This window comes from Nicotiana attenuata, unplaced genomic scaffold, assembly GCF_001879085.1.
Source record: "Nicotiana attenuata strain UT unplaced genomic scaffold, NIATTr2, whole genome shotgun sequence".
NCBI classification, from domain to species: domain Eukaryota; kingdom Viridiplantae; phylum Streptophyta; class Magnoliopsida; order Solanales; family Solanaceae; genus Nicotiana; species Nicotiana attenuata.
In genome coordinates this window covers 96,476-123,925 of record NW_017670327.1, presented here as the reverse complement: position 1 = coordinate 123,925, position 27,450 = coordinate 96,476, and the positions used below count along the sequence as shown (strand labels likewise).

At 40.4% G+C, this 27,450-nt stretch overlaps 2 protein-coding genes and 1 long non-coding RNA gene across 3 annotated transcripts; all 3 read right to left on the bottom strand.

Annotated features, from left to right (window-relative positions):
• Positions 1-6,243: 6,243 nt before the first annotated feature.
• Positions 6,244-7,170, bottom strand: LOC109237907. Its single transcript, XM_019404304.1, has 2 exons — positions 6,865-7,170; positions 6,244-6,711 (listed from the first exon to the last, which is right to left on the bottom strand). Exons 1-2 carry the CDS (start codon positions 7,168-7,170, stop codon positions 6,244-6,246), a joined length of 774 nt encoding a protein of 257 aa, XP_019259849.1.
• An 8,495-nt stretch (positions 7,171-15,665) lies between these two features.
• LOC109237915 lies at positions 15,666-16,571 on the bottom strand. The gene is made up of 2 exons (XR_002069674.1): positions 16,375-16,571; positions 15,666-16,255 (listed from the first exon to the last, which is right to left on the bottom strand). It is a non-coding gene; the product is annotated as an uncharacterized LOC109237915 (long non-coding RNA).
• Positions 16,572-23,319: 6,748 nt separating this feature from the next.
• LOC109237906 lies at positions 23,320-24,246 on the bottom strand. The gene is made up of 2 exons (XM_019404303.1): positions 23,941-24,246; positions 23,320-23,787 (listed from the first exon to the last, which is right to left on the bottom strand). The coding sequence occupies exons 1-2, from the start codon at positions 24,244-24,246 to the stop codon at positions 23,320-23,322; spliced, it is 774 nt and encodes a 257-aa protein (XP_019259848.1).
• Between the last annotated feature and the right edge of the window lie 3,204 nt (positions 24,247-27,450).

Sequence of the window (27,450 nt, the reverse complement as noted above, 5' to 3'; positions counted from 1 at the left end):
ACTAAAGATACGACAACTTTTTTTCCAAATCAATATGCTCATGATATGTGCAAAAATCTGAAGGCATCTAATCTCAACCTTTCACAAGTAAAACCACATAGCTAGGATATATAAATGTTGGGACGAAATCATGTATTGGTTAGAGGCGTTCTAATGGTTAACATAATGCTCCAGGTAGAAAGACAAATGACACTCCTATACCCAAGGAGGTGGAATACCAAGGGTAGCAAAACTCCCCTCACATGACAATGATATAGTCAATTATTCTAGAAGCCGAGTGAGTAGAAGGCCACGCAACCCATCCAATCCGACCCATTTAAGGCTTTTGAAAAAGGCACACACTTTGGTTTGAAATCATGGTAATTTAATCTTGAACTTTAAGGAAAATCATTTACTTTTTGAAACCCATGAGACAAGCCCTCGTAGTCCTAGAAAATCATCAACAATGGCAAGAAAGTACTTAAAACCATTACGAGTTGGTATAAAACAAGGCCTCAAAGTGCCCACGTCGATAAGTTTGAAAGAATGAGACGTCTTAATGCATTTATCGGGGAAAAGTAACCTAGGTTATCTAGTCACATGGACAAGTAGAGCAGGTAGATGATTGTTTAGGAGAACATCCCATAAGGAGTGCGAGCAACATCTTTTTATTCTAACAAAAGGGACATACCCCGACCTTTGACGCCATAAGGCTTAAAATTAGATTCACGAGGAGAGTTACCAGATAAAAATAGATAGTAAGGCAGCACAACTAAGAGCACCGCTTGGAATTGACAAGCATAAACAGAGTTGAAGACATTAGAAGTCTGTAGAAAAGGGGAAATTTGCCCCCTCTCAGGGCGCTTGTAGAGTACATAAAAGTGAGGTTAATTAAATCAGATCATATAGTGGGATAACTAGTCGAGACATTGAGATAATATCGCATTGAAGATCACGGGTAATCAACACATGATGCAAGACATTGAAAAGAAAGTGAGAGAGCCTTATGAAAGTAACCTTTACATTGTAACCACTAGGAATGGTGGTAATATAAAGCGATTACGAGAAGCTACATTTTTGAAAGAAGGTCTCTGTATGTAGTCACGTGGTGTATAGCTCCAGAATTCAAAAATACAATTATGTTTAGCAACTCAACTACATAATGAAGCACTACAACACATTTCTACACAACCAGCTATTACGAGCCATATTGGGAGATGCTATAAGACTTGACTGAGAGAAAGGCTTTGACATATGAATGTGTTACTAGGTGTATTTCTCCTTGGTCAACCCAAACCAAAAGGTGAGAGTTAGACTGATAAGCAGATCGCTGGACTAGCACATGTGTAAATAATCTATTATCGAAAGGAGATCATTCAATCTCAGTAATTGCAGCATGCTATCAACCCTTGATGAACTTGAAGTGGGGTGGGAACCCAATGAGATAGTATAAAATAATCATGGAAAGTTTGCAGATGTTCATAATGAGTTCTCCATGGATTTTGACTTGAGAAATACCCAGATGCTAATGAAAGACAGAAAATAGGAGAAACAGGCGTTGTGCTACGATAACCTCCAAAGGTGCGCTAGGTCTTGACGGAGAGCCTAGTAAGGGTCCTTACGAGAAAGGAAGTTCTACAATGACACATAGAAGGATATGTTCTCTCATGGTTATCGAACAAGTTTTGGGAAACTAGTACAATGAATTCACTAACTAAGGAACGCAATTAACACATGTTGTGGAGGTGTAAATAGGAAATAAACATTTGTTATGAGATGGACATGCTTCTGCTATATTAACTCCCAACTGCAATACAATACCACGTCACGAGCAACCACCATACTAGGAACAAAGTGAGCTACTTACTGCGGGTTGTCCCAAGTGGACACGAAAGTTATACTAAGATGGCGACACAAGATCTTCCTATGACGGGGATGTGATGATCTAAATTTTTCAGAGAGACTTTATGCACACGGTGAACATTTCGATGCACTCATGTGATAGGTGTTAAGTTATGCTCTTATGTTACTAGACATTGAGAAGCTTTCATGATGATACTCGCAAGAGAGTAGAGTGATTGTTCAAACCATATAAGCCATATACACAAGTGAGTAAAAGAGTGACTCGAGAAGGATCACAACACTGGGATGCCTTACATGGAACTTGACACCACATAGGTAAACTTTACGACAGTGCACGCATAGGCACAAGTTGGCAGATGTTGTCCATTTAAATAAAGTATACTGTAAGAAATTCATCGGATATAGTCCCCTGTTGAAAATTTAGTAAAGAAAGTGGGAAGTATTAATCCTAGAGTTATAACTCCATTCAAGGACGTATTTATAGAACTTAATTCCACAAGAGGATGTAAATAAGAGAATTTGTGATAGAGTGGATTCACGGATAATACGTCTCCTTCAAAGAGTAGGTACACACAAGTTTTTGTGACTCACATCTTATTAAGACCATGTTTACGAGGACTCTTCAATATGGAGGTAGATATACAACAAGTAGAAATTTTGTGTTGTTCATATTGGTGTACTAAGGAGTGACTTACCTGGTGACTTTAGGTTGACAGGGCAATAACTTAATCAATACCACTCGACTCCACATCCCTAATGTACGTAGGTAACATACTGATATGCTACATGATCTGGTGGTGCAGATAAATTAATAGGAACAAGGGTACTCCCCTTAGTAACAAGTTTTACCAATGCCTCCATGGCTCGATACATTCATCTAACAAACTCTTGGCAATCTCCCTCAGATTCAATGGTGGGGTTATTCCCTCCTTACTGCTTCCAAAGTCATGAATTACTCATCTTGAGATTAAGATATAGAATGGAAATTAGCTCCCTATCTTGAGCTCTACTGCACGATCTGGAGTATCAAAGAAGGGTGAAATTCCTAAATGTCCGAATAGCCTCCAACTTATAGATGTGGTCAACTACACACTGATAAGAAGGACTCTACTAGACACGGCTCTGAGACATCCTAGGACACTTTAAAACCTTAGGCTCTGATACCAAGTTTGTCACGCCCCAAAAATCGAGGAGCACGACCGGCGCTCAACCGAGTAAACCTGACTGAGCAAGCCTGTTAGGCTTCATTCTACCCAAACTAATTCATGAATAAATAGGAGATGGACTCCATTAATCACACTTAGTAAGTATTTCTTCAACAACTTCCGTTTCATTTCCATTAGCAGCTTAAATCATAATTATCAAAATATCACAAGTTTAATAAATCTTTGCCAAACATCAATATTTCTACTTTAATTACAATACCCAACACTACCCACAACCTGTATACGGAGCCTCTAAACACAATTGAAGAGTAATGTAATATGAAAATGCCGGTAACAAGGCTCCGGCTATACCTCAAATTCAAAGTACATGATAAATAGATGAAACAGGACCCCGAAACGAAGTGGGGCTCACCAAGTCAGCTGAAAGGATGATGCGGCACTAGCTGCGACCAACACTGCCTGCTATTGCAACACCTACATCCATTTAAAGACGTAGCGCCCCTGGCAAAAGGGACGTTAGTGCCATCGAATAGCACTAGTATGTATAACTAAACACCATCTAGTTAGAAAGAACTTTCATACAAGAATAAGAAATCACAAGTATAACTCAAAAGCTTTAAACGATCACAACATTATCAATAATAAAGAATCATACAATTTTCACATCATGTTTCCATAGCATTTAGTTTGGGGCATTTCACACTATTCATCATTTGTTCACAATACCACCGCTATCTTGAGCAGAGTCCGATCTTGACCCGATCGGCTAGGTTGCCTTATTTGAGACATACACTTCAATCACAATCTCATTTTCCCTTTTTCCGGAATTCATTCACAATACCACCGCTATCTTGAGCGGAGTTCGATCTCGGCCCGATCGGCTACGCCGCCTTACCAAGGCATTGTTTAATCATTTCATTTCGCATATATCATTTCATAGGCACTTGGGGCCACGACATTATCACATCATTCTTGGCACTAGGCCGCATTTCACATCGTTCCCAATTTCAATATTTTCTTTGCCATTTAGGACAGTAGGTGCACACAAGAGCAATTTAAATTGCCAGCATAGATAAGATTTCACGTACATGGCACAATAATGCGACTTCAATATAATTTTGAGGTCTAAGCATTTCAATACATAATTCATATCTTTTGCCTCTTTTCAAGTTATCAAGATAGCACGTTGATCATGTTGAGACACATCTTTCACGCATATAAGGTTACAACACCAATTCATGTAAAATAACAATCAATTCAACTTTAATCTTACCATATTCACACAAACACCGATGAAGCTCAATTTCTAAAAGACGGGGTTTTAGCCATACATACCTCAATAAAGCTCTCCCCTAATTCTTATAAAATTCCGGGACTCTTAGCACTTCGATCTATTGCATAAGAATTACAATCGAACCAAGAATTAGAGACAACATTAATAATCTAGCTTGATTGAGCATATTATCAAGCACTAAGGGTGCATTGTGATATTAGGACCCTTCTTGTGTGGGATTTCTATCATTTTATACCCCAATTGCTATCTTTTTAATTCACAATCTCCCAATACTCCATTATCTATTGTGCATGCAAGATTACTAGCCCTTATACCCATGTACCCACTTGCTAATTACCTATTTTAATGGAAATTTCGAAATTATAGATGAGGGTACAGTTCTTACCTCTTAGGATGAAGACCTAGTGATTTCAATTGACAATCTTCAAGGATTTGGGGCAAAGATTGAGAGGGGACTTGATGAAGATTACTCTCTCTCACTCTAGAACTCCCTCTCTCACTCTATATGCTGGAAATAATAGAAAAATGGTCTAATGGGGTGTTTTTAATGGGATGGGGTCGGGTTTTAAATATTAGAAAATTGGATCCCGACTCGGATCTGCGATCGCATCTGCGATCGCGAAGTTGACATGCGGCCCGCAGAATGGACCGCAAAAATACTCCCCAAAACCGAACACACTATCTGGGTATGCGGCAGAAATGCGGTCCGCATAATGCACCGCAGAACTGCCCCTTACAAAATCCCAAGGGGATTATGCGATGACTATGCGGCCCATATATCGATTATGCAATCACATAATTGGCCGCATAGTTGACCTCAAATTGACCAACACACTGTTTCACTCTGCGGCGACTATGCGGTCCGCATAGCTGTTATGCGACCGCATACTCGATCGCAGAATCGCACTTTTCTTAGAAAACATTATTCCTTGACTTTTTAATGCGTAGATCAGTCCAAAGGGTCCAAACCGCGGCGAGCATGCTCGCTGCGAAGAATCTTATAAATTTCAAACTTGTATTCCTAACTTGGCATTACGAGCTCTCGGGTTTTGAGTAAAAGTTTTCACGGGGCCTTACACATAGCCCAAATGGCATACGGCTAAAAGCAAAAGTCCCATATGGTCATGTGAATGTCGTCTTCTCTTGATATTCCAAGGAAATATTGATTTGGTTTTATCCGGAATATCCACCAAGAAGCAATAGATTGACCTTCCCTCTAGCCGATCAAGCATTTGATCAATAAATGGCATAGGGAAATGGTCATTGCACGTAGCATTATTTAGCTTCTGCTACTCTATGCAAACTCTCCATCCGGTCACTGCTCTCGTTGGGACGATCTCATTTTTGTCATTTTCAATCACGGTCATGCCTCCTTTCTTCGGCACACATTGCACCGGACTCACCCAAGAACTATCGGCAATGGGTAGACTACCCCGAGCTAACCACTTGATTTTTTATTTATTTACTACCTCTTTCATGGAAGTATTTAACCTTCTTTGATGTTCCACACTTGATTTGCTCTCCTTCTCCAATTGTATCTTGTGTTCACAAATTCCGGCGGGAATCCCTCGGATGTCCGCTATTGTCCAGCCAATAGCTTGCCTATGCTCCCTCAAGACATTCAACAATTGTTCTACCTGCACATCATTCAATAAAGAAGAAACGATTACCGGTAGAGTGTCATTAGAGCCAAGTATTTATACCTCATGTGCGGTGGAAGTGGTTTGAGCTCAAGTTGCGGCGGCTCAATAATTGAACGTTTGGCGGGAGGAGTGACTTTATTCTCTAAGTCAAGAGAATGTTTCTTTGGACCATAAGTGTAGGACCCAAGTCCTTCTAATGCATTTTCACCGATTCTATGTACTCCACAATATATTCACCATCAAAATTCACTAAAATAGCTGCCAACGCCTCACCAGGGCATTGTTCTTCCATCTTCATCTAAAATGCATCTTCTACCTCATCAACAACATCAATGAAGGAGATGCTTTCATAAGCATGTGGAAACTTCATACCCTTGCTTGCTTGGAAGGTAACCTCTTCGTCATTAACTCGGAACTTAATCTCATTTCGTTTTGAATCTATTAGTGCTCTTCCGGTAGCAAGAAATGGTCTCCCAAAGATGATGTGGATCTCCTTGTCAACAGCACAATCAAGGATCACAAAGTCGGCGGGGAGGAGGAACTTTCCCACTTTCACAAGCACATCATCAACAATTCCCACCGGTCTCTTTATTGAACGATCGGCCATTTGAAACCTCATACTTGTAGGCCTCGGCATACCTAACCCCGCTTGCTTGTAAATAGCAAGAGGCATTAAATTGATGCTAGCCTCATTATCACAAGGAGATCTTGCAAAATCGCTCGCCCCAATAGTGCATGGAATGGTAAAAGCTCTAGGTTCTTCATTCTTTTGAACAATGGTTATTGCAATGATGGAACTAACCCGGTGAGTCAAATTCACCACTTCATTCTTGGTGGTTTTCTTCTAGGTGATCGGGTCTTTCAAATACTTAGCAAAACTCGGCATCTCTTGAAATTATTCCACAAATGGAATATTTACCGATAATTGCTTGAGAATGTCATAGAACTTCCCGAGTTTACTATCATCAACCTTCCTAGAAAGTCTTTTAGGGAAAGGGGGAGGAGGTCTAGGAATTGGTGCTAGAGTTTTTGGAGTCTCTTTCACCTTTTCCTTAACCTCTTCCCGGTTCACTTCTTGAAGGTTCAACTCTTCGTGAACCTTTTTAGCTTCCACAACAATTGACACTTCAACTTGTGCCTCAACTTCTTGTTCGAAATCTTCCACGTCAACCACTTGTTCATTCTCTCCTTGAAGTACTTCCGCACTCCGAGTTGTAATTTCCATGCAATGCGGGGAGGAGGAACTTTCCCACTTTCACAAGCACATCATCAACAATTCCCACCGGTCTCTTTATTGAACGATCGGCCATTTGCAACCTCATACTTGTAGGCCTCGACATACCTAACCCCGCTTGCTTGTAAATAGCAAGAGGTATTAAATTGATGCTAGCCCCATTATCACAAAGAGCTCTTGAAAAATTTCTCACCCCAATAGTGCATGGAATGGTAAAAGCTCTCGGTTCTTCTTTCTTTTGAACAGTGGTTATTGCAATGATGGAACTAATCCGGTGAGTCAAATTCACCACTTCATTCTTGGTGGTTTTCTTGTAGGTGATCAAGTCTTTCAAATACTTAGGAAACCCCGACATCTCTTTCAAATTNATGAAACATGAAGAAGCATAAAATGGGAAAAACGGGACGGTAATCCATGGGACGACGGGTCGGGTCGTTACATCCTCCCCAACTTAAACAAACGCTCGTCCTCGAGCGTATCCAGAATTGTTCTAGAAGCAACCCAATAGCTGAATAACTTTACCAAGCATATACCCGGGATGATCTCACGTCACCCTATCTCACATAGGTCCGATAACACAACATAGCTGAAATCTCACAACTCATCTAGACCATAAACCGTAGAACCACATTGCACTTTCCGAAATCATACACAAGATCAGAACCTCACATCTGTGCTCAGGATAAGTCCGAACCAGCTGTAATAACCCATACCTGCAACCTCAGGTGCAATCATATGATATACTACATAACCCCAACACTCGAAACGATAACTTTTATTCACAGCAGTTGCCCACAACACCCGAATACCGGTAGAAAACCTCTTATCGACTAAGGTCTTATTCCAACACTTTCATATACTGCCAACGATAAATGAAACACGCAATAAACCGTAACCATTTCTCAGATCAACCATTCATGAAGCCACTTCCCTTTTGACTAATATCACCGCAGATTCCGAGCCGAACCTCGGTATTATCCTTCCAACAAGCTAAAATCAAATCCGTTCGTATTCATTAGTGACCCCAACAATCACCTCGAATTCAACACGCCACCCTGGTGATACGACACCTCAATACAGGCCTAAGCCACAACTTGCATAATGCACGCACCATTAAGGAACAGTCTGGACATACTCAAATCATGACAAATGACTCAAACGAAAGAGCTGTACCCCAAGCTCAACAGTACCATTACAACACTAAGCTGAGACCCCGTCTCACATCATAGAAATAGAGTACCTGAATCCTCCTCGAAAGGTCATAACTTCACGTGGCCTCGTCACAACGCGCGATCCTATCCAAACACTATTACACATGAAGCACCTCAAGTCACCATGCTCAAAATAGGCAGCCACGCACAGATTGATGTCTGAAACCAAGCAATCCATCACACCCACGGTGAAGCAAGTAATATACACCATTCAATCCTGAAAGGACACAACCGACACGCTATTCGCCGAGAAACACCCAATACGGACTTTCCTCAGAAACCAGGAAGCAAGGTATATAAGGTAACATATGGAAAACTATTCTCAACATCACACTGTTGCGGCGTGCAACCCGATCTAGATAACATACCCGTGGCGGCGTGCCACCCGATCCATACAAATATCTCACATAGGGAGATGCACATCGAACCAAATTTGCTCATTATAACAAAATACCGAGTATCGGTCGTAAGCATACTGAGTGTGTAATGGTATCTACATATAGCGTTGTAAGCTACAAAACTCAAACACAACTGAGGTCCCCCCCCCTCAACTTCCACTATGAATCCCGATAGCACCGCACTATATGTGCCCACAGTCCGAAAATTATAACGCCTCACAGCACAGAAAAAGAAACAACTCACAGATCTCCCCAGATCACTAACAAGTTCAATAACGATCGAATCCACCTGTCCCTCAACAATACAACTCAAGACTAACCAAGCTAACTCAAGCTAAATACGTAGCCACATTGGCCTGCCAACGAACTCAATACCAAGAAGCCCGAAGCTGCTCCTTCCACTACTGTAACTCCTGCCAGAGCCATACGATACGGTGCCCGGCACCAAATAAATACCGAAATCCACAATCTCACCCGGCGACATAACCGGCCACAAGAAACGTATTCGAAAAGTCCTTCAATACCGGAACTGAATCAATGGTAGAACCTATGAACTGACATCCGTCACGAAGACCCAATTACGAAACGCAATCCTTCCCAGCCGTCCGCTGGTCTTTGGGATACAAACTACTTTGCTAGATCACAATCCGATGTGCCTCGCCACGCAACCTGTGGCATTTTTCCGACATAGCCCGTAGCACAATAGTCTAGAATAACCCAACACTAAGACAGCCAGTCTACAATCCAATATCATATCCAAAATCTGGCATACCAAGTAAGGAAAGATCCACTCGAACCTCTAATTCCCAATAACCGCTAATGGTACCAATACACACGATTTACAACAACTGCATAGCCGGAACACGAGAACTCCTAGTCTCCAACTCCATGTAGCACACAAATCACTATACCTGATCCAAATTGCGCTGTACGAATACATATCACATATACCATACCACACTAGTATAACACGAGAACTCCATCTCCCTTCCTAACCACAAACATCTACGTACTCCACTAGTCAAGAACTCTCCATCAATTCCATCAAGAAGAGAAATTATTACACGTTCCATGTTTCGCATGCCCATAGACAATATCTACGTCACCAAACCACGGTAGAACTCAACCAGGACTTCCTCCCTATTCCATTTGCACAAGCTAAACTGCCAGGACTGAATCCTTCTTCCCAAGCCAAGCTAAGCAAGCTGTCAGAACTCAAGAGCCTTGCTGTGCAATACCTGTAAAAGTCCATTACCTCGAACACATACGAAGAATTAATCACATCCTTACCATACCGATTCGGTCTACTATCAAGCTATTCCATCTATCTAATTTCCCTTTTGATTCATCATCCACTTGATATTTCTCCCTCGCTGTAGCATCACAATGCCTCAATCCAAGCTTACCACACGAGACTCGAACATAAGACCACACTGTCTAAGACCCATAGGCCACTGAATACTCTCTCAATTGTTTCTCATGATTACCACATTCCCGAATACTTTACTTTGAAGAACTTTCTGCGAATCTAAATTCGCTTCCTTTACTTTCCAGGTATCGACACATAGGATCCCATGATCAACATAAAATACCACAGGTCTTGACATTTTCTATTGAAAACACTGTCTTTAGTCACATACACCACCTTAAAACACCTGAGTGCTACATGTAGATTCTTGAACACATTAAAACCATTCTCGAGAGTCATTCTCTCTTATTCATCTGCAAATTACCTGATTTAACGAACAGAACCACTCGTGCTTTATTGACACTCCGATACCGTAAAATGAGACCATCATCCCAATACAACCAAGCAACTCCCCGCTCTATGCACCGAGCATTCTTTACCAACAACAACTTTAGACATGCCGAAATTCTCATACCCTATGGAACATAATATAACCTTTGTCGAAATTTTGCTTCACTCGCCCATCCTCGGCTCAATTTCTGCAACTAGAACCGATTCGCCAGCATACCTCGAGACGTAACCAACATAGCACATAACCGTGCAATCAGCTAATCAACAGCAACCTCCCCAACTTGGCTCAAAGCCATATATCAGGGCACACTTAATAACCCATAATACTTTTACTCTAATGATGCCACAATATCATAGTGAGATTAAACTCAACTCATTTACGAGTTTGTGAAAACACAGATCATCTAGTACCGTAATCCTCTACACCTCTCGCATTCACCTCTACATTAGTTGAGTCCACTCTCTTAAGCGACCCGAATTCTCAGATTTCAATACATACCCTTCAATTACACATGAGATCTTCTAACATACATGTACAGATCTTTCCACTTAAGAACACTCCGCAGGAGATAACCCACTTGCTTCGCCTCAATTTAGTATTTCAGCACACCTTTCACCATCATATACGTTACACAGTCAATTTAGTCTTCCTGAGTCTGAACTCATACCGCCACATGTATTGCACTTTACTTTCCAACTAGGAGACACAAAAATATCCTTCACGCGCCCATAATTCGGGCTACACATCAAGCCACAATAGGAATCGAATCACTTGACAGTCCATCTATTATCCTGCAGACTTCTTCATCATTACCAAGTCATATAGACACATCTCACAGTACTAACATACTCATCACATGGATATCCAACCGCCATTCCGGCTAATAGGGATAATACCGAACATATAAGTTGAAAACACTTGCTCACAAAATCAGCACCTCAGTGCTCAAGCCATAGGCAAAGATCCGGCCTCAAGTCCTCCAGACTAGCCCACCATACTCACACAGATTACCTCTCGCCCCTCGATCGGGGAATCACAAGCCATCACATATAACACTGAGCGCTCACGTGCGCATACAGACGTGTGGAAGAAATTTCAAAAGCTATATCTCAAGCTGAATCAAGTACGCACGATAAGAATTCCAAGAATGGGAAGTTTTCCTAAAGGTTCCGCAGCCTCTCGAGGATAAATACAGACGTCTCCGTACCGATCCGCGAGACTCTACTAAACCTGCTCATGACTCGTGAGACCTAGTAACCTAGGCTCTGATACCAACTTGTCACGACCCAATTTCCAACCCTGGTCGTGATGGCGCCTCTCGTGAAGACAAGGCCAGCCAACTAACCCAATTAACCTTTTTCAAATAATTAAACATAAATGAATAGCAAAATACGCCTAAATGACACTAATTAACGATATCCACAACCCAACACAGCCCGACCGGGGTGTCACAAGTCACGAGCATCTAAAGAAACCTGAACACAACTACAGGGCCAATAATAATATATAAAGAAAAATTCTGGAAAATCAAAAGACAACATCCGGTGCCGCGAACGCTGGCGGTCACCTTGCTCAGCTACAATAGCCCTACCTTCAATCAGCTAATAACCCGCTACCGGGTGAACAATACCTGCAACTGCACACGAGGTGCAGGGAGTAAAGTGAGTACTTCCAACTCGGTGGTAATAAGAGTAAATAATAACTGAGAGGCAAGAAATCACGTAAGAGCACTCCATCACGCTATATAGGACAGTACAACTCTCTCAGAAAAACAATGAAACCGTGAAAATCCTTCAGAAAATATCTGACTCAGTTTAAAACCTCTTTCGAAAACATCTTTTTCCAACAATCGAGCAAATGAATGCGTAGTCAGATGGTGCAAGTCCGCACATAAGTCAGCCCCTCGGGCACAACACTCCACAAACAGTTAATACCAGGGCGTCTGGTAATCAGTACAAGAAGTAGCATGGATGCCAATGATATGAGTGTGCTAAATGTCATGACACGTAGTACAAACAGGAACCAATGCATGAATGCAATGCAATGCATATGACCGCTGCGGCGCGCAGCCCGATCCATTTGGGTACCCGCGCTCACTGGGGGTGTGTACAGACTCCGGAGGGGCTCCTACAACCCAAGCGCAATATCATCATAGTATCGCTGCGGCGTGCAGCCCGATCCATATTCAGTCCAGATCAATGCAAATGAGCCACTCGGGCAATGTCAAGTAATAGCTTTTAACTCAAAACATCAGAAAATGCAATTTAAGTCTTTAAACTTTAGCAATATGACTGCACATTTCAAAACTGTGATTAACTCAGGACTGAAGTCATTTAACATGCTAAGTGTCATGAAAACAGTGATAATAATCCCTAAAGGATTCAAATAATCGGCACGAAGCCCAAAACATGGCAATCAGCCCAAATCACGATAGCATCAAGTAGGTTTCAGTCAGTTACGCAGTAAAATCAACAACCGGGACGGACCAAGTCACAATCCCCAACGGTGCTCTACCCCACGCTCATACCTGGCGTGCAAGTCACCACAATACAGCACTATGATGTGCAAATCCGGGGTTTCAAACCCTCAGGATATCATTTACAAGTATTACTCACCTCGAACCGGCGAAATCTCTAGCCCGCGACGCCTTTGCCCCTCTAATCGGCCTCCACGTGCGTCGAATCTAACCAAAATCAGAGCGAATACATCACACTATGCCAAGGGAACAATACCCAATCGAAAACAATCAAAATATAGCAAAAATCTCGAAACTAGTAAAACCCGAGCCCCGGGCCCACTTCTCGAAAAATTACAAAACTCACATCACCGAATTCCTCGTCTCGCCACGAGTCCGTACATATCAAATTTACCAAAATCGGAGTCCAAATGCTCCCTCAAATCCCAATTCAAATTCTCAAAATTCCAAGCCCTAACTCATCAATTTTAGGCTTAATTCCATGAATTTCTAGGTGGATTTCACAATATAATCGAGTTTTAAGACAAAGATTCTTACCTCAAGTCGATTCCTCTTGAATCCCTCTTTCATCTCCTCCAAAAATCTCCAAAAACGAGCAACTATGGGTGTAAAATAACCTCAAAATCGCGACTGACGTGTTTTAAAACATTCTGCCCAGGTATTTACTCTTCGCGATCGCGGAATATGCTTCGCGATCGCGGAGAACAATTTTTTTCCAGCCCAAAATTTACTCTTCGCGATCGCGGTCAATGCTTCGCGATCGCAATGAACAGTTCCCAGCTCTTCCGGACAGCCTCCAGTATAACGGTCATAACTCTTTGCACACAACTCCAAATTATAAATGGTTTGATGTTCTGAAAACTAGACACATAGAGCTATAATTTCATATGTTGCTCATTTCCTGACTCCTTATACATTGCGAGATATAAGCTCTCAAAGTTAACCCTGTGTATTAGAGACCTTTTCGGGCAGCCTATAGTGTAACCACCATAACTTTTTGTACACAACTTCAAATTCCAATTAATTTATATTTCTGAAAACTAGACACAAAGGGCTACAATTTGCATTTTTGGATCATCTCCAAATTCCTTATAGATTGTGACATATAAGCTTCCGAAGTGGGATCAATGCAACAGGATACTTCTTCTCTGCGATCGCGAACGGCTTTCCGCGATCGCGATTCATTGGCACATTTCTCACGTTTTACTCACCGCGATCGCGACCAATTCCCCGCGATCGCATAGAACACTGCTGTAGCCAAAAACCAGCAGTTAAAAATGGCCTAGAAATGGTCCGAAACCACCCTGAAACTCACCCGAGGCCCCTGGGACCCCAACCAAAAGCACGTACATGTCTTAAAACATTATCCAAACTTGTTCCAATCATCAAAACACATCTAAGAACACTAAAATCATCAATTCTTATCGGATTCAAGTCTAAGTTCTTTAAAAACTTTCGAAACAGGCATTCGATCAAAAACCCGACCAAACGGCGTCCGAATGACTTGAAATTTTGCACACACATCACAAATCACATATCGAAGCTACAGCAACTCTCGGAATTCCATTCCGACCCTCGAATCAAAATCTCACCTATCAACCGAAATTCGCCAAAATACTAACTTCGCCAATTCAAGCCTAATTCTACACCGGACCTCTAAAATAAATTCCGATCGCACTCCTAAGTCACAAATCATCCCCCGAAGCTAACCGAATCACCGGAAATCACATCCGAGCCCTATAACTCATAAGTCAACATCCGGTTGACTTTTCCAACTTAAGCCTTCCTTAAAGAGACTAAGTGTCTCATTTCTTATCAAAGCCAATCTAAATCAACTCTCACACACCACATACCGATAACGAAACATGAAGAAACATAAAATGAGGGAAACGGAGCAGTAACACATGAGACGACGGGTCGGGTCGTCACAATCAACCTTGTATAAAATAATGTAAAAGAGGTGTTTATACACCATTATACACTATTATACAAATGAATCCTATTAATGGAGCTTCACGGGTTCTTCTTCTTCTTTGGGCATCTTCTGAAATTCAACTCAAATCTAGCTCAAATATGCTCCAAATCACTTCAAATTTGAGTTTTGAACTCCCTTTGATGATCCCAATCAATTGGGCCAACAATCAATCCAAACAACTAACAAAATTGAGAAATCCAATTTCTGAAATTGAAGCTTCAAATGACCTTTAACGGTGACTCCAAAAATAATAATTCTGTTAAGTGATATTTTTTCTTCTCATCTTAATAGTGATTGTAAACTTTGAATCTGGAAGGAGAATTGAAGAATATATGTAATGGTAGAGAAATTTTGGGGTGCAAAGTCGTGAAACAAGAAGAAGAAGAAGAACGAAGAAAAGAAAAAAAATAGGGTGAGCTAACTGGTGAAAAATAACTTTCAGATTATGTACAACCTGGGCCATATCAGGTAAGAGCTTCAAACGTGAACCATTTTTTGATGGACTGTTAGGCCAAGTGACAAGGAGCGTAATTTCCCCTTTTAGCTATCTAAATAAGTTAATTAATCACTTATCTTGAGGCAATAGACAACGCTCCAAAAGTTTATTTGTTTTCATGACAATCAAAACACTGACTATGATGAAACTAACTTAATAAACACATAGAATAAGCAAATTAATCTAAAATTATTCTCAATATATTTAGTTACATAAAGCTATTCCCTCGTCGATGCAACCGATAGTTCAAAGCTAACACATACTGATTGGATAAAGCAAAATCATTTGATCCACTATTGCAGAATCTCCACAAAATTAAACTATGACGCCTGAAGGATTTTTGCGGCATCGTAAGGTCCCAAAGAGTTCATGAAGCAAGACCTCTCTTCTTCTGTGTCCTTTATTCCTGTTAATATTTCTGTAAGCCTCATTTATACCAAGATAGCACCTTTGTATTCTATTGTTGCTTGCAATGATGCCTTTGACTAATGGTTGTAATTAAAACTTAAAATTGGACAGATAGCTTTCAAAGTCCACCTAGACACACTGGATATCAAAATAAATTTTACATTTTCAATTCATCGGACTATCCGAAACAACAACGAACCAGAGAAACCAGAAGCTGTCATGCCATAGATGTAACCCGAACCGAGTAATCTGCAGATCCAGTCAAGAAGATGGGCGACGTCGGATGCCAGTCTACTGTTGTTATAGATGCACTGTGAGGAAGACTTCTCATCCCATATGCATGACCGCGGACCTGAGACAATTAAGAATTATTTATAGTCAAAAAATCATTAAACTGAAGTAAACCAGCAAGGCAAGAAATAACAGTAACTTGAAATGAAGAGGGGGCATAGCAAGGACCGATGGAACTACATCTTATCAAACTGCTCCTAGGCCTTCTGACACCATATGTGCAGTGCTATCCCCAATAGTATTTGTTAAATACTCCCTGTTGATGTAGATTTCTTTTATTCTTTCCCCAGTTAGTATACCGTTCGAAGGTCCTAACAACTTGATTTATGCGGTTTTATAGGAAACAAGGAATTTATGGCTGAATCATCCCACAGAATATCCGTACATCCTTCACAAGAACCACACGATTCCCCTTAAGGTAAATGTCACTATCCTAAAAGTTTTAAAGCCTGCATTATGATGAGCCTAGACGAGTTAGCTGCTTTGACAGTAGTAACTCTCAGTGCATGACCCGTTTTATAGTAAAACGACATAACTCCACCCACAACTAAAAAATTATCCATGCAAGTGGAGAAGCCTTTGATGGAAGGTACTTGTGAGAAATAATGAAAAAATTATATTATTGATGTCTTAAGTGTTCCTACAATAGCCCTATTTATATCTAATGTTTACATAGTACTATATAACTAGTTTTCTGCTAACTATCTAGCACTCCCTTAAACTGGTGCATATAAATTATATATACCGAGCTTGTTACAAATAGAACTAATATGAGGACCAGCAAGGGACTTGGTGAAAATACCTGCAAGCTGATCATTCTACTTCACAAACTTTGTAACAATATCTCCTGTGAGTATCTTTTCTCTGACAAAGTGACAGTCAATTTCAATGTGTTTAGTCCTTGTAAGATAGTTATGTGTAAATAGTCATATTCTCATATGTAGTAGGATATGTATTATTTATAGGGCTAATTGTATCATTGTTAATAGGTCAATAGTATAATTTCTCGTGTATTATTTCCCACATGGTATCAGAGCATGAGTGAGACATATCCGGGAAAGTCAGACAATCGTCGTGCGTCGATTTCCATCAACTTCCTAGGGTAGATTTTACAGCAAATCAATTTTTAATAGTGTTGTGCAAAAACCAACACACCCACAAGTTCCCCCAACCCCCGGCGACCAAACCCCAACAAAAATCTCCCGCAGCCGACATCTCACGCCGTTCGGAGGTCAGATTTTCCGGCAAGATCTACTACACGCACCGGCGTGTGGAACCTTTTCCGGCCACTTTTTTAAATAAATATTTCTTTGGAACAGTGTAATCGTCCATCAATCAAGTCTACCCATACTATTTTCTTTTTATTCCGATCACTTTGGAACTTTTCCAGCAACTACAGTCCTTTTTTTTTCAGGTAGGAAAAGGGTTCTGGAATTTTTTGGTTATTTTTCTGACTAATTGAAGCTGGTTATTGATTTGGTTGATTAGATATCACTTCAATTCAATATTGTCTCTCAATTTAGATTCTTTTGGCTTTAAAATAGTGGAGTTAGAAATTCAACCTTTTTGATTACTTCTGAACCCCTACTTGGGAGTTCAAAGTATTTATCTTGGGCTTCGTCTATCGAGTTGTGGTGTAAAGTTCAAGGTATTCAAGATCACTTCACCAAAAAGGCTAGTGAGGGAGATGAAAAGGCCAAGGCACAGTGGGAAAAGATCAATGCCCAGTTATGTACTATCTTGTGGCGATCTATTGATTCCAAATTGTTGCCTTTGTTTCGTCCATTCCAGGCATGTCATTTAGTTTGGGAAAATGCTCGTAGTTTACACACTGATGACATATCTTGTTTCTATGATGTGATATCACGGATGACAAATTTAAAGAAACATGAATTGGATATGTCTACTTACTGGGACAAGTACAAGCAGTCATGGAGGAATTTGAGAAGCTGATGCCAGTTTCTGCTAGTGTTGAAAATAAAAAACAAAAGATGTTTCTAGTTATTACGCTCAGTGGACTTCCTAATGACCTTGATTCAGTACGTGACCAGATCTTGGTTAGTCCGATTGTCCCAACGGTTCAAGCTGTGAAAATAACCTCTTGTAGAAATACAAGGTAAGACTGCGTATAATAGACCCTTGTGGTCCGGCCCTTCCCCGGACCCCGCACATAGCAGGAGCTTAGTGCACAGGGACTTCGCCTTGTTGCAGTGCCCAGTCACATAGTGATCTCATCACAGACATCTGACTCTTATGTTCTCGCCTCCCAGACGGTGAAAAATCGGGCATCTCAGACTATGGAGAATAGACGAGGAGGAGGTCGTTTTGGAAGGTCTTGACCCAAGTGTTCTTATTGTAATAGGCTTGGATAAACTCATGAGGTGTGTTCCTTTTTGCATGGTTGAGCATCTAAAAATGCTCATGTTTCCCAAATAGAAACTGCAGGTAAACAGAGGTTTTCTTTATCTGAACGGGAATATAATGAGTTTATTTAGTATCGAGCAAGTAAGCAAACATCTCCACAAGTAGCCATTATTGCTCAGATTGATACTTTTGTTGCTGGTAATTCCTTTGCTTGTGTTTCCCAGTCTACTACACTTGGACCGTGGGTCATGGACTCAGGAGCCTCTAATTATATTTCTCGTAATAGGTCACTTTTGTCAAATATTTTTTATTCACAGTCTCTTCCCAATGTTATTTTACTCAATGGAATCCAAACAAAAGCAAAAGGAGTTGGAAAAGCTAATCCCTTATCCTCCGTCAATTTAGATTTTGGCCTTCATGTCCCTGGTTGTCCTTTTATTCTTGCATCTGTTAGTCGGTTGACTCGTGTCCTCCATTGTGGTATATATTTTATTGATGACTCTTTTGTTATGTAGGATGGCAGTACAAAACAGACGATTGGCACATGGCGTGAATCACAAGGCCTTTACTACCTTGACTCACTCAATCCTTCCACATATCTAGTTATAGATCCTCCAGACCTAATCCGCGGGACGTTTAGGACATCCAAGGTTATCCAAGCTTCAAAAGATGGTGCCTAGTTTATCGAGTTTTTCTATATTAGATTATGAGTCGTGTCAACTTGGGAAACATACCCGAGCCACCTTTTTGTGTAATGTTGAGAGTTGTGCAAAGTCTGTTTTTTCTTTAGTTCATTCTGATATATGGGGTCCTAGTAGAGTCATTTCAACCTTAGGATTTCGTTATTTTGTTAGTTCCATTGATGATCACTAAGATGTACTTGGATTTTCCTGATGAAAGATTGTTCTGAGTTATTTTCTATATTACAAAGTTTTTGTGCTGAAGTAAAAATCGGTTTGGCGTCTCTATGTGCATCTTACGCAGTGATAATGCCTTAGAATACAAATCTTCTCGATTTCAGCAGTCTATGACTTCTTAAAGAATTATTAATCAGACTTCTTATCCGTATACCCCTCAGCAGAACGGGGTAGCAGAGAGAAAGAATAGACATCTAATTGAGACTACTCGCACACTTCTAATTAAATCTCATGTTCCGCTGCATTTTTTGGGGCGATGCAGTTCTCACTGATTGTTATCTGATTAACGGATGCCTTCATCTTCCATCCATAGACAGATTCCATAATCCGTATTGTTTCCTCAGTTATCCTTATACTTTCTTCCCTCTCGTGTGTTTGGGAGCACATGGTTCGTTAATAGTAGCTCCCGGAAAAGATAAGTTAGCTCCCCGTGCTCTCAAGTGTGTCTTCCTTACTTATTCTCGAGTTCAAAAGGGACATCGTTGCTACTGACCTAATCTTCATAGGTACCTTATGTTAGCCGATGTAACATTTTATGGTCTCGACCTTTACCTCTTTTGATCACCTTGATATTGTCACGCCCCAAAAACCAAGGAGCACGAACGACGCTCAACCGAGTAAACCCGACTGAGCAAGCCTGTTAGGTCTCATTCTACCCAAACTAATTCATGAATAAATAGGAGATGGACTCTATTAATCATACGTAGTAAGTATTTCATTAACAACTTCCCTTTCATTTCCATTAGCAGCTTAAATCATAATTATCAAAATATTACAAGTTTTATAAATCTTTGCCAAACATCAATATTTCTACTTTAATTCCAATACCCGACACTACCCGCAACCCGTCTACGGAGCCTCTATACCTAATTGAAGAGTAATGTAATATGGAAATACCGGTAACAAGGCTCCGGCTATACCTCAAATATAAAGTAGATGATGAACAGATGAAACAGGACCCCGAAACGAAATGGGGCTCACCAAGTCAGCTGAAAGGATGATGCGGCACTAGCAGCAACCAACACTGTCTGCTATAGAAACACCTACATCCATTTAAAGACGTAGCGCCCCCGGCAAAAGGGACGTTAGTACCATCGAATAGCACTAGTATGTATAACTAAACACCATCTAGTTATAAAGAACTTTCATACAAAAATAAGGAAATCACAAGTATAACTCAAAAGCTTTAAACGAGCATAACATTACCAATAATAAAGAATCATACAATTTTACATCATGTTTCCATAGCCTTTAGTTTGGGGCATTTCACACTATTCATCATTTGTTCACAATACCACCGCTATCTTGAGCGGAGTCCGATCTCGACCCGATCGGCTAGGTTGTCTCATTTGAGACATATACTTCAACCACAATCTCATTTTCCCTTTTTCCGGAATTCATTCACAATACCACCGCTATCTTGAGCGGAGTTCGATCTCGGCCCGATCGGCTAGGCCGCCTTACCAAGGCGTTGTTCCATTCTCATTAATCATTTCGTTTCACATATATCATTTCATAGGCACTTGGAGCCACAACTTATCACATCATTCTTGGCACTAGGCTGCATTTTACATCGTTCCCAATTTCAATATTAGCTTTGCCATTTAGGACAGTAGGTGTACACAAGAGCAATTTAAATTGTTAGCATAGATAAGACTTCACGTAGATGGCACAACAATGCAACTTCAATCTAAATTTAAGGTCTAAGCATTTCAATACTTAATTCATATCTTTTGCCCCTTTTAAGTTATCAAGATAGCACATTGATCATGTTGAGACATATCTTTCATGCACATAAGGTTACAACACCAATTCATGTAAAATAACAATCAATGCAAGAACCCAAACTTTAGCCTTACCGCATTTACACAAGCACCAATGGAGCTCAATTTCTAAAAGACGGGGTTTTAGCCATACATACCTCAAATTTGCCCCTTAATGTTACTACAATGATCCAATACACATAAGCAACTTCAATCTACAATACAACATTCAATGGGACCAATAGTAGTAACAAATTCCATAACTTAAGCCATTTAGGCATATTATCAAACACCTTGTAGGTATAGATCTTTACATCTCATAGCCATAGTATTAGTTCATCCAACTATCACCATTAACCAACAATTTATTCCACCATCTTTACTAACCAATTTATAACTTCCAACAACATATGTATGACCATCCATTCACACCCAACCAACAAATCCTATCAAATAATCACCTTTCAATCTCTACAATAATTATGTATTTATATAGGGAACTTATGGCTTCCAATCACCACACTAAGAGTTCCAATACTTAATTCATACTCATATTCCCATAATATATCCCTATATGTAAGTCTAAGGGTGTAGGATTTACCTTTTGGAAGAAATCTTGCAAACCTCCTTTGAGTTCTTGANTATATGCTGGAAATAATAGAAAAATGGTCTAATGGGGTGTTTTTAATGGGATGGGGTCGGGTTTTAAATATTAGAAAATTGGATCCCGACTCGGATCTGCGATCGCATCTGCGATCGCGAAGTTGACATGCGGCCCGCAGAATGGACCGCAAAAATACTCCCCAAAACCGAACACACTATCTGGGTATGCGGCAGAAATGCGGTCCGCATAATGCACCGCAGAACTGCCCCTTACAAAATCCCAAGGGGATTATGCGATGACTATGCGGCCCATATATCGATTATGCAATCACATAATTGGCCGCATAGTTGACCTCAAATTGACCAACACACTGTTTCACTCTGCGGCGACTATGCGGTCCGCATAGCTGTTATGCGACCGCATACTCGATCGCAGAATCGCACTTTTCTTAGAAAACATTATTCCTTGACTTTTTAATGCGTAGATCAGTCCAAAGGGTCCAAACCGCGGCGAGCATGCTCGCTGCGAAGAATCTTATAAATTTCAAACTTGTATTCCTAACTTGGCATTACGAGCTCTCGGGTTTTGAGTAAAAGTTTTCACGGGGCCTTACACATAGCCCAAATGGCATACGGCTAAAAGCAAAAGTCCCATATGGTCATGTGAATGTCGTCTTCTCTTGATATTCCAAGGAAATATTGATTTGGTTTTATCCGGAATATCCACCAAGAAGCAATAGATTGACCTTCCCTCTAGCCGATCAAGCATTTGATCAATAAATGGCATAGGGAAATGGTCATTGCACGTAGCATTATTTAGCTTCTGCTACTCTATGCAAACTCTCCATCCGGTCACTGCTCTCGTTGGGACGATCTCATTTTTGTCATTTTCAATCACGGTCATGCCTCCTTTCTTCGGCACACATTGCACCGGACTCACCCAAGAACTATCGGCAATGGGTAGACTACCCCGAGCTAACCACTTGATTTTTTATTTATTTACTACCTCTTTCATGGAAGTATTTAACCTTCTTTGATGTTCCACACTTGATTTGCTCTCCTTCTCCAATTGTATCTTGTGTTCACAAATTCCGGCGGGAATCCCTCGGATGTCCGCTATTGTCCAGCCAATAGCTTGCCTATGCTCCCTCAAGACATTCAACAATTGTTCTACCTGCACATCATTCAATAAAGAAGAAACGATTACCGGTAGAGTGTCATTAGAGCCAAGTATTTATACCTCATGTGCGGTGGAAGTGGTTTGAGCTCAAGTTGCGGCGGCTCAATAATTGAACGTTTGGCGGGAGGAGTGACTTTATTCTCTAAGTCAAGAGAATGTTTCTTTGGACCATAAGTGTAGGACCCAAGTCCTTCTAATGCATTTTCACCGATTCTATGTACTCCACAATATATTCACCATCAAAATTCACTAAAATAGCTGCCAACGCCTCACCAGGGCATTGTTCTTCCATCTTCATCTAAAATGCATCTTCTACCTCATCAACAACATCAATGAAGGAGATGCTTTCATAAGCATGTGGAAACTTCATACCCTTGCTTGCTTGGAAGGTAACCTCTTCGTCATTAACTCGGAACTTAATCTCATTTCGTTTTGAATCTATTAGTGCTCTTCCGGTAGCAAGAAATGGTCTCCCAAAGATGATGTGGATCTCCTTGTCAACAGCACAATCAAGGATCACAAAGTCGGCGGGGAGGAGGAACTTTCCCACTTTCACAAGCACATCATCAACAATTCCCACCGGTCTCTTTATTGAACGATCGGCCATTTGAAACCTCATACTTGTAGGCCTCGGCATACCTAACCCCGCTTGCTTGTAAATAGCAAGAGGCATTAAATTGATGCTAGCCTCATTATCACAAGGAGATCTTGCAAAATCGCTCGCCCCAATAGTGCATGGAATGGTAAAAGCTCTAGGTTCTTCATTCTTTTGAACAATGGTTATTGCAATGATGGAACTAACCCGGTGAGTCAAATTCACCACTTCATTCTTGGTGGTTTTCTTCTAGGTGATCGGGTCTTTCAAATACTTAGCAAAACTCGGCATCTCTTGAAATTATTCCACAAATGGAATATTTACCGATAATTGCTTGAGAATGTCATAGAACTTCCCGAGTTTACTATCATCAACCTTCCTAGAAAGTCTTTTAGGGAAAGGGGGAGGAGGTCTAGGAATTGGTGCTAGAGTTTTTGGAGTCTCTTTCACCTTTTCCTTAACCTCTTCCCGGTTCACTTCTTGAAGGTTCAACTCTTCGTGAACCTTTTTAGCTTCCACAACAATTGACACTTCAACTTGTGCCTCAACTTCTTGTTCGAAATCTTCCACGTCAACCACTTGTTCATTCTCTCCTTGAAGTACTTCCGCACTCCGAGTTGTAATTTCCATGCAATGCGGGGAGGAGGAACTTTCCCACTTTCACAAGCACATCATCAACAATTCCCACCGGTCTCTTTATTGAACGATCGGCCATTTGCAACCTCATACTTGTAGGCCTCGACATACCTAACCCCGCTTGCTTGTAAATAGCAAGAGGTATTAAATTGATGCTAGCCCCATTATCACAAAGAGCTCTTGAAAAATTTCTCACCCCAATAGTGCATGGAATGGTAAAAGCTCTCGGTTCTTCTTTCTTTTGAACAGTGGTTATTGCAATGATGGAACTAATCCGGTGAGTCAAATTCACCACTTCATTCTTGGTGGTTTTCTTGTAGGTGATCAAGTCTTTCAAATACTTAGGAAACCCCGACATCTCTTCAAATGATTACACAAATGGAATATTTACCGATAATTGCATGAGAATGTCATAGAACTTCTTGAGTTTACTATCATCAACCTTCCTAGAAAGTCTTTTACGGAAAGGGGGAGGAGGTCTAGAAATTGGTGCTAGAGTTTTTGGAGTCTCTTTCACCTTTTCCCTAACCTCTTCCCGGTTCACTTCTGAAGTTTCAACTCTTCCTGGACCTTTTTAGCTTCAACAACAATTGACATTTCAACTTGTACCTCAACTTCTTGTTTGGAATCTTCCACATCGACCACTTGTTCATTCTCTCCTTGAAGTACTTCCCCACTCCGAGTTGTAATTGCCATGCAATGAGAAGTTGGACCACTCCGACTACCTTTTGGGTTTGCAATCTTGTCACTTGGGAGTGTGCCCTTTTGATTTGGATTTTTCTCTCTTGAGAGATCTCTCATTTGCTTCTCAAACTTTTGAATAGATGCAGTATGAGAACCAACAAGCTCGGTCATATTCCTCATTGAAGTGTCGGACCTGTCTTGATTTTGCAATACTAGCTCAAGCATATTTTCTAACATGGAATCACTTGAAGACCCTTTCTTCCAGTGGAGAGAGTCGGAATATTGCCCTTTGGGTGGAACATAAGGGTTTGAACTCCGATTTGAAAAGTTTTTATTGTTGTTACTCCAATTCCCTTGAACTACCTTGGTCATTTCATCACTGTTGGTTACCTTGCCCTTGTGGGTTAGGCCTCCATTGGTTTTGTTGTCCTGAACCTTGGTTCTGTTGCCTTTGATAGCCTTCTTGAGAGTTGTTGACATAATTTTCTTCCTCATAATCTTCATTTGATGTTGGTTTAACATCTTCCACCACATTCACCTTTTTTGTTTGGCTTTCAGTGAACATCTTTGTCAATACATTGACGTTTGTGGCAAGCCCAGAAATTACTTGGTCTCTTTCTTGATTCTCCTTAATCATGTTTGTCAAGGAAGGAGTACCATATGCAATTCCACCCGTGGTGTCCTCTGAGTGCGAAGCTTGGTTATGTTTTGTAATTTTTTCAAGGATTTTTGTGATCCTTGCAAATGTTTTATCCATAAAAGATCCATCAGTTGCATTCTTGGCTATAGATTGGTTCATAGCATCCAAACCCATGTAGAATTTCTCCAACAAGATAGAATCCGGAAAACCATGATTCGGCGAACTCACCAAATATAACTTGAATCGATCCCATGCCTCATGTAGATGTTCTCCCAGTAGTTGCTTGAAAAAGAAAATTTTATCCCGGAGCTCAGATTTCTTGCTTCGCGGGAACCATTTAGATAGGAATGCTCGGACAAGTTCAGACCAAGAATGGATGGAATTTGGTGGTAAATTTGAATCCATTTTGTCGCCTCATTAGTCAGTGAGTACTTGAATACCCTCAATCGTAGGGCATCATCTGAGATGTTGTTCTGCTTGTGCATCGCACAACACCCAAGAAGTTTTTGAGATGTTGTGTCGGATTATCATTGGTGAAATTTCTGAAAAACCTCTCTGCTTTGAGCATTAAGATTATACTGTGTTCCACCTTGAAAGTGGCAACGTCAACTCTTGGAGGTACAATAGCATTTGTATCCTCAATGTACTCATCTATATCCGCAAAAGGATTTACCTCTTCTTCATATTCGGCCATGTTTTCCTATCAACACCAAGCAAAAAAAGCAAAGTGTAATGGAATAGAAGAAGACTTAAAGTAAAGCACACACTAATTAGTAATTTCAAAATTGTATTCCCTAGAAACATCGCCAAAATTTGATACGCTCAAATTACACATTAATTAAATAGTGTAAGGCGGTCGGTGTCAAATATAATAACCCATTAAGGTTGGGGTCAAATCCCACAGGGAATAGGTGTGAAAAGGTTACTTGAGTAGTGTGAAACTTGACTTAGGATGTAATTCTATTCCTTTAGCCTAACAACAGAATGATATAGTTGTGATATAATAAGATAACTAATGTTGTTATGACAATGTGAAGAATTTGATAAAGGAAACCAAGGTTGTGTCCCCGTCAATGAAATGTAATGCTACCATTGTTAATATGATATATTTCTAATTGAAGGTCCTTTGATATGCAAATGGTTTCTAAATGACTACCCAATATTTCCCAATGGTTGGGTAGTATTTTCTCTTTATAATTTTCCCAAATATAAAAGAGTTGCAATTAAGAACAACCAATTTATGCCAAGTAGAACCCACTTATTCCCAAGTGATTCTATTAAACAAGATTTAAAGTCTTGAGTTCTTGATATTCATTTCTACCAAACCCTTACCCACTTTTCCAAGAAAGGATAAGATAGAATATGTTAATGTTTGCAACCACCAACCATAAATAAAGCATAAGAAATGAATAAATATCAATCAACCAATATATATATATATATATATATATATATATATATATATATATATATATATATATATATATAATGGTTGATTGATATTTATTCATTTCTTATTGACCCACAAAAACCCTAGTTATTCTGTTTATAGTGGACCAAAAGTCGTGGTCAGAATCGGACAAAATTGCCCTACAGACGACTTCTGCGACCGCATAATAGTCGCAGACCATGTATGCGGTCCGCATAATCTTCATTTTCGTCGCAGATTTGTAGATCACTAGTCCCAGGAGTCCTTCGCAGATGAATTATGCAGTCCGCATATCTGTTATGCGACCGCATTTTGCCATCGCAGATGTGTTGAGCAGCTTCTTCAGTCGAAATTTTGCGGTCATTATGTGGCTCGTAAAAGCATTATGCAATCGCATAATGGGCCGCATATTCTTCTCTTCATTTGGCCAACAATTCTGCTTCAG